General features: G+C 38.2%; 2 protein-coding genes across 2 annotated transcripts; both read right to left on the bottom strand.

Moving 5' to 3' along the window:
• Positions 1–421: 421 nt before the first annotated feature.
• Positions 422–1,582, bottom strand: LOC111915600 (uncharacterized). The gene has a single exon (XM_023911243.2). It carries the CDS (start codon positions 1,580–1,582, stop codon positions 422–424), a length of 1,161 nt encoding a protein of 386 aa, XP_023767011.2.
• Positions 1,583–1,720: 138 nt separating this feature from the next.
• Positions 1,721–2,629, bottom strand: LOC128127912 (uncharacterized). Its single transcript, XM_052766649.1, has 2 exons — positions 2,338–2,629; positions 1,721–2,181 (listed from the first exon to the last, which is right to left on the bottom strand). Exons 1-2 carry the CDS (start codon positions 2,627–2,629, stop codon positions 1,721–1,723), a joined length of 753 nt encoding a protein of 250 aa, XP_052622609.1.
• Between the last annotated feature and the right edge of the window lie 6,198 nt (positions 2,630–8,827).

Below are 8,827 nucleotides of genomic sequence, written 5' to 3'. Positions count from 1 at the left end.
TTTTGTAAAAATATGTTTGTAACAGCTATTATAAAACATTATGAATTTGTAAGACATTAAAAGATAAAGAACCTTATCCTTGACTTCTGACAACATGTATCGAAGTTTGCTCTTGTGGAAACAAATCATCTTCTCTGCAGAGGCGGACCCAAAAAAAATTTAAACAAGGGGCAAAAAAAATCAACTTGAAGCGGTTTGAAGATGTACACACAAAGATCTACTTATCTTGCAAACAAGTATCTTCCAGCAACAATTAAACCACAGTTATTATAGTAAACAAACATAGACATTTTTTTTTAATATTATAATTAGATAACGGATAACCACTTGTCTTTTCCAAGAGATCAAAAGGAGTATAAACTAGGGAAATACAAATAAAGTAGTTCCATTAAACAATGACCATCTAATAAACAATAACCTGTCATGTACTCGGTAATTGGCAACGACGGGATCTCATTGTTTGAAATCTTTTCAAAATGCTATCATTTGGAATCGTTTGAAAAATCTCCTTCTCAATGTATGTAAGCAAACAATCATTCAACCATTGGTCCCCAATTTTGTTGCGCAATCGAGTTTTCACAATCTTCATTGCTGAAAATGATCGTTCAACTGAAGTCGTTGAGACGGGTAAAACAAAAACTAGTCTGATCAGTCGATAAACCAAGTGGTAAATGAAAAGTTTCTTTGTCTCGACTAGCTTCATTGCAAGGTATCCAACTCCCTTTAAACCAGAAAAATGAACACTAGATTTCATATCAAAAATATACATTTCAAGCTGATTCTCAAGAACAAGTATGCCTGTTTTAGAAAAGTCTGAGGGATAAAGTTGGGCTAAGATAACCAATTTCTCCTTCTTGAAAGATGAGAAGGAATCATCGGGGTTCAAGCAATCCATACAAAGTAGCAATTCAGTAGTGGTTTCATTAAATCTACTTCTAAGTTCTTGAAGCACCCAATCTATCACATTTTTAAATAACTCATTTTCATAATGATGAAGGTTCGTCACTTGCTGAGCTACACGACGAGGCCTACCTCGAGCTACAAAGACATCGTCCATCTTTGGAATAGCAATACTATACTTTTCGCAAAATAAATAAACTTCTTTGACCAATGATTCCCACCCTTCGTTTCTCGGTGTCTTTAACCTTTGTTTTGAAATACCAACTAGTTCCATAGCATTCACTATATCTTGATCTTTCCTCTGTAATGCCAATGATAACTCGTTTGTAATTCCAAGTATACTTTTCATCAAGATCAACGCAAAAACAAAATCAAAAGATTGTGTCCAATCCAACAATATGACTGCTTCTGCCTTTTGCTCAGAGCTCCCACAATCCTCAACAACATACTCAAGTACCTCAATTATAGAAGAAAATAAGGTACTGATGTTCAACAATGTTCGGTAATGAGATCCCCATCGTGTATCGGTTGCCCTTTGAAGAGTATATTCTTGATTTAACCCTTTACCAGTTTCAGTTTTACCAATATCTATTGCTTCTAGGATCTTCTCAGCTTGTTTCTCACGAAGCAGATCTTTACGCTTACAAGAGGCTCCAACAACATTCACTAACTTGCTAATCATAGTGAAAAGCAAAGCAATATCAACATGATTCTTAGCTATAGCAACAAGAACCAGCTGGAGTTGATGTGCGAAGCAATGGACATAAAATGCAGTGTTGTTATCCCTCAAAATCAGACTCTTGAGACCATTAAACTCACCTCACATATTGCTAGCTCCATCGTAGCCTTGCCCACGAATTCGTGACACAGTAAGCTTGTATGTTGCAAGTAATGAATCAATGGCTGCTTTCAAGGACAAAGAGTTAGTATTTGGTACATGTACAATCCCAAGAAAGCGTTCAATTACGTAACCTTTTTTGTCTACATATCGAAGTACAAGTGCCATTTGTTCTTTCGTAGAGACATCACGACATTCATCAACCAAAATAGAAAAGTAGTCATCCCCAATATCTTCAGTTATAAGCTTACTAGTTTCAATTGCACAAGACGATGCTATATCTATTTGGATTTTATGAGAGTACAACTTGTTGTTTTTTGGAGCATTTTGCAAGATGAATTTTGTTGTTTCTTCATTGTGGTCTGCCAAAAACTTCAACAACTCTCTAAAGTTGCCCTGATTACTTGAAAGTTCTGAGTCGTCATGGCCCCGAAATGCTAAACCTTGATGTAGAAGGTATCGAACACAATCAACAGAAGCGATTAATCGAGTCTTATACTCAATTTTGATTTGATCAGATTGCTTAATAAACGAATACGCAATGTGCTAATTTTGATTCATCAAATCTTCACATTTTTGTCGGTCTTGATTGTGAGTACTCCCTGGACCACCAATATGAATTTTAAAACTTTCCGGCTTTTTCCAATTATTGAATCCTTCGGTTATGAAAGATTTGCCATCACTTGCTTCGACATCATCATCACATAAATAACAATATAAGCAGAATGCAGCATCTTCCGTCACGCTGTATTCTAACCAAACAAGAATAAATCTCCTTTTTGTTTTACCAAAAGCTGTTTGACGGAACTTATGACCACGCGGTTGATGAGGACCTCTTTGTAAGTAGGCTCTTCGAATTTTCTCACGATCATTAGGATTATATTTAGACATTCTTCTTCGAATCCCAGGGTCGGCAAGAAGCTCATTTAAATTAATTTCTTCTCAATTTCTTTTTGAACTTTGTCCCATGTTCGTAGTTTGTTCCAAATTTGGCTTTCTTTTTGAGCTTTGCCCCATTTTTGTAGTTTTTTCCAAAATTGGCCTTATTTTTTAGCTTTGCCCCATGCTTGTAGAAGTTCTAATGATAAACTTATCCATTTCCCCTGTATTTATAATTACAAAGTATAAACCCTAATTAAAAATAACACCCAAATAAATGAATAACAATTGTATCAGAAATTCAGAATATATATATATATATATATATATATATATATATATATATATATATATATATATATATATATATATATATATAAAGAAAATCAATCAAAGGTAAATTATTTGAAAACTATGGACGTGGATATGTGTATTGGGTAGAGAAAGTGAAATCAATTACAATTAGACATAATTAGATTCTAGGGCATAAAACCCAATTATTTGAAAAATAATAATAAACAAAGTATATGAATATTACCTGGCATGAAGGGTGAGTCAATGTAAATGAAAGGAGCAAGCAGAATCAATGTAACTTGATACATATTCTTCTGTTTACCTATTACCTGAGAATACAAGTTATTTTGAAAACGGTCAACATATGAAATGTTGGTGGGTTCATAAGTAATGCTATGTAAAAAGATTTTTGTGAAGTTTGAAAACCCAGAAAATCCGATATTTTCTGAAAAGAGTATTGTTTATAAAAAGTGTGAAGATCCGTAAGTATGCTTGTCGATTTTGAATACATGTATAATTGTTGAACTTTGTATACATCACGTAGGTAAAAGTGTTGAACTCCCCGGGAAAACCCGATGTTTTCCCAATGCGTAAATTACATGACTTGTTTATTGTTATACCGATACGACGATTGTTTTTGATTTCCCAGGTGACATTGGATTAATTAAGGGTTGTGAGTTGTTACAATAACGCATTATTGAAAATGACTAGTTTGTAACTACAAATTATGAACGATCCTTGAGGCGTCGTCCATACTACTCACATAATCCAACCACCCTGACTTCTCTTGTTTAACATCACGAATCTGCTTACTCGGTTTCTCATAGCCCCACAACCGAGGAGAAAGGAGGGTAAGAAGCCTCCTTTATTTCCATAAGTCGTTCAAGGCTATCGGGAATGCGAAAGACAATTAGCCCGACTCGCATTTGACTTCTCGACTTCGCTAGCAGTACTAATGGACCCTTGGGGCCCAACAGCACAATAGAGCTATTGAAAGTCCTTTTACATGGAATTAGGTCATAGAAGGCCCATTAACATGTAAGCGCATCCTCTTCGGGCCCAAAGATCATGTTATTGGGCTAGCAAGGCCCAACAAGCACGATTTGAAACTTTCAAGCCCAAAGATTGAATATTGACTCCTCGTAGTTGTCGCGTGTTTATTGAAGTACTACGGTTATTTGATTTTTTTGTTTTGTTATTGATTCGAGACCGAATCAATTCGTTTGGTAACGATATTGGTTGTTGAAAGTGTATTTGTTATTACGTTTCGCCGGTAGTCGTGGATCTCGTATTTTGTCTTAAGGGATTTATTTGTTTAAAAGTAAGATTTTTTACCTTTTCACAACCCTTCTTTTATAAAGTTAGCACTTTTAGTCCTTTATATAAAAGAATTTCCATTTTAGTCCTTAAACCATTTTTCTTGACACTTTGGTATCATAACTTGTTGAAAAGACATTTTAACCAAATTTTGTTTTGTAAACAGCTTTAGTCCTTTCAGAATAATGTTTTCTCGGTTAAAACCCTCAATTTCGCAAATTTTACAGTTTTGGCCCAAAAGAGAAAAATTTTACATTTTTGGTCCTTTTTGAATTTGAAAAGCATTTTTGACCATTGAAATAGTTTTAATACACTTCAAATCCCTTGTTTTATAGAAATCTTCCCTTTCAGCCCCTCAAACTTGAAAATCTCGCATATTGAGGCTTATTGGGCCGAAAAGCCCAAGTTTAGCCCATTAAGTGTAAAATTTACATTTTTAGTCCTTCAAAAATGTTTTGTTTCAGAAAAATTATTATGGAAACTGTTTGGACTCTTTTGACCCTCCAGAAACTATAATTTGTCGGTTTGGGCCCTTAGTTTTCTATTTTTAACAATTTAAGCCCAAAAATGAGTTTTATGTTCATCTTAACCATATAAACTATTTTTCTTGAATTTATTAGTATAAAATAGTTTAGGTTATGTTTATTTCCTTTCCCATGTTTTAGATCTCGGTTTTACACACTTGTTGAATAACATATTCATCACAAACACAAGATATCACACATATACATGCATCAAATCACACATAGCATACATATACACATAGATCTACACATTTACTTGTATTCTCCCCCATAAAAGCTCATAAAAACTGAAAAGAAGGGGTATGAAACTCACCTTGGGTGTGGTTTCGGTTTTGGAAGGAAAAGATGAGAAGAATTCGATCCTAGCAACCTTTCTTGGAAGATCTCGAACTTGGACGCTTCTAAGGTGCTAGATCGTAAGTTTGAATGAATTAAGAGATGATTCTTGAATGAAATGAAATAGCTAGCTTATGGATCTAAGCAATATCTTACCTTAGATGATGATTTTTATGGAAGAAATCCCTTGAACACCTCTTAGATCTTGAAAATATGGAGAAGAAATGAGAGGATTTCTTGAGAGAATTGTGAGTGAAATGTGTGTGTGTGTGTGTTTGGATTCAGCCGACAGCAAGAGAGAGGGAGGAGAGAAGAGAGGTTTGGAAGTGATTTGCATGAAAACATGAGATGGTGCATGGGAATCCTATGGACAAATGTGAGGTGGCATGGGAAAGTCAACTCTTCATTCTTTGGGTTGGGCTTGGGCCGAGAATTGGAGAGAGAAAAAGAAAAGGATTGGGCCTTGTATGCTTAAGCCTTTTTCATGGTTATGTTAAGTGATGTTTGGTCCAAATAAATATAAATGTGATTTTTATGACCTATTAGGGCTAAATTAGGTTAATTATGGCCCAATATGGTTCATTTAAATAACTTATTTCATTCTAGGCCCAATATGGCCCAAAATATTGAAATAAATGGAAGTGGGTCCAATTAGAGCCCATTTAAGAGTTCTAAGCCCAAGATAGTCAAATTGGAAGCTTATTGGTCCATTGGGCCCAATAAGGAAGTCCTAGTCCAAAATGGACTTAAACAAGAACTTCTAGGGTTTCCAATTGCTTATTGACTACTTGAAATGCTTGTATGAGGTGTTTGATTGAAATTCTGTTGTCATAGAGTAAGCATCATACATGCTCTCATGTCTTTGATTCATAATTTGGCTTAAGTGCTGTAGTTACAAGGCACAAAAATTTCTAGTTATGACATCATCCCCCCATTAGTGGGAATTTCGTCCCGAAATTCTTTTGAAAGCTAGATATGAGAATGCTAGAATAGATGAGCGTACTTTTGCTTCATTTGGTCTTCGCGTTCCCACGTGAATTCTGGCCCACGCTTCGCGTTCCACCGTACTTTCACGATCGGGATGCGACTTTGCTTAGTACGCTTCACCTCCTTGTCCATGATTTCGACTGGTTCTTCCACGAACAGGAGTTTCTCATTGATTTCAATTTCTTCAAGGGGAATGACGAGAGTTTCATCTGATAGGCACTTCTTTAGATTGGAAATATGGAACACGGGGTGTACACTGCTGAGCTCAGCGGGTAGCTGCAGTTTATACGCCACTGGACCTATTCAGGCAACGATCTCGAAAGGTCCAATGTATCGTGGGTTTAGTTTTCCCCGTTTTCCAAAACGAATGACCCCTTTCCATGGTGAAACTTTTAACAGTACTCGATCCCCGACCTAAAACTCTAAGGGCTTTTGCCGTTTATCAGCGTAGCTCTTTTGTCGGTCGCACGAGGCTTGTAGTCGAGCTCTAATTTGAACTATCTTTTCTGTTGTTTCACATATGATCTCCGGTCCCGTTAACGCCTTGTCCGATGCTAGTTCCTTTGCTAGCTGGGTGTCGCCCACCTCAGCCCAACACAACGGTGATCTACACTTACGTCTATATAGTGCTTCGAAAGGAGCGACTTTGATGCTCGAATGGTAACTGTTGTTATACGTGAATTCAACTAAGGGTAAGTGGGTATCCCAAGACTTCCCAAAGTCTATCACACATGCGCAAAGCATGTCTTCGAGCGTCTGGATGGTTCGTTCGCTTTGACCGTCCGTTTGTGGGTGATAAGCGGTGCTGATGTCGAGATGGGTTCCAAGTGCTTTCTTAAGTGATTGCCAAAAACGTGAAGTGAACCTACTGTCTCTATCTGAGATGATAGACATTGGTACTCCGTGAAGCCTCACGATTTCTCCGATGTATATTCGTGTCAGTCTCTCCATCTTGTAGGATACTTTTATTGGTAGGAAATGGGCGGATTTCGTCAGTCGGTCAACTATTACCCATATAGTGTCTAATCCATCTGACGTCTTGGGTAGCTTGGTCACAAAGTCCATAGAAATCCCTTCCCATTTCCACTCGGGGATTACTGGTTGCTGTAATAACCCTGAGGGCTTCTGGTATTCCACCTTTACTTTGGCGCAAGTAAGGCACTTGCTGACATATGTGGCAATTTTTGCCTTCATGTTAGGCCACCAATAATGTTGTTTAATATCCAAGTACATTTTGTCCGAACCTAGATGGATGGAGTATCGCGTCTTGTGAGCTTCATTCATGACTACCTCCCTAAATCCTCCAAGTGTAGGGACCCAAATATGGTTCATGAAATAGTATACTTCGTCCTCTTTTATCTATAGATTCTTCTCCATTCCGCGTAATGCTTCGGTTGCTCTATTTTCCGTCTTCATGGCATCTGACTGGGCTACCCTGATCTGAGTGGTTAGGTGAGATTGCATGGTTATTGAGAGAGTTTTCACACGACGGTTAGAGTACTCTTTCCAGCTCAAGGCATCGGCTACAACATTAGCCTTGCCTGGGTGGTACTTGATTTCGCACTCATAATCGTTTAATAGTTCAGCCCATCTTCTTTGTCTCATATTCAACTCTTTTTATTCAGGATGTGTTGGAGACTCTTGTGGTCCGTGAAGATGGTGCACTTTTTACCATAGAGGTAATGCCTCCAAATCTTCAGAGCGAAGACCACTGCTCCCAATTCCAGATCGTGGGTTGTATAGTTCACTTCGTGTGTCTTTAGTTGGCGGGAGGCGTAAGCTATCACCTTTCCGTGCTGCATGAGAATGCAACCTAAACCCTGATTTGATGTGTCACAGTAGACCACGAAATCTTCTGTTCCCTCTGGTAGAGATAGTATCGGGGCACTACAGAGTGCTTGCTTCAGAGTTCGGATTGCAACTTCTTGTTTGTCCGTCCATTTGAATGGTACGACCTTTTGTGTAAGCGAGGTAAGTGGCTTGGAAATCTTAGAGAAGTTCTGAATGAACCTCCTATAGTAGCCTGCTGGGCCTAAGAATTGGCGAATTTATGTGGGTGTCGTCGGAACTGCCCATCCTTCCACGACTTTGACCTTAGAAGCATCCACATGTATTCCTTCCCGACTAACAACATGACCTAAGAAGTTCACGCTACGAAGCCAGAACTCACACTTGGAAAGTTTTACGTATAGTTTCTCCGTCCGCAGGGTTTCCAGGATTTGTCGGAGATGTTGGCCATGCTCTTCTTCGCTTCGGGAATAGACTAGAATGTCGTCAATGAAAACGATAAAAAAGTTGTCTAGGAATGGTCGACAGATTCGGTTCATTAGGTCCATAAATGCGGCAGGGGCATTCGTTAGACTGAAGGGCATTACGACAAATTCATAATGTCCGTAACGAGTTCGGAAAGCGGTTTTGGGTATATCCTCTTCCCGGACCTTGAGTTGATGGTATCCAGATCGTAGATCTATCTTAGAGAAGTAACTAGCTCATTTGAGCTAGTCGAATAGATCGTTGATTCGTGGGAGTGGATAGCGATTTTTGACAGTGAGTTTGTTTAGTTCCCTGTAATCGATGCACATCCTAAAAGATCTGTCCTTCTTTTTGACAAAGAGGACTGGAGCTCCCCATGGCGAGTAGCTGGGTCGGATGAATCCTTTGCCCATGAGTTCGTTGAGTTGGCTGGACAATTCCTGCATCTCAGCAGGAGCTAGTCGGTAAGGCGATTTAGCGAGGGGAGTTGCTCCTGGAA

The sequence above is a fragment of the Lactuca sativa genome, chromosome 8 (assembly GCF_002870075.4).
Source record: "Lactuca sativa cultivar Salinas chromosome 8, Lsat_Salinas_v11, whole genome shotgun sequence".
NCBI lineage: Eukaryota > Viridiplantae > Streptophyta > Magnoliopsida > Asterales > Asteraceae > Lactuca > Lactuca sativa.
Note: the sequence above shows the minus strand (reverse complement) of the source record. Positions and strands in the feature narration are given on the sequence as shown.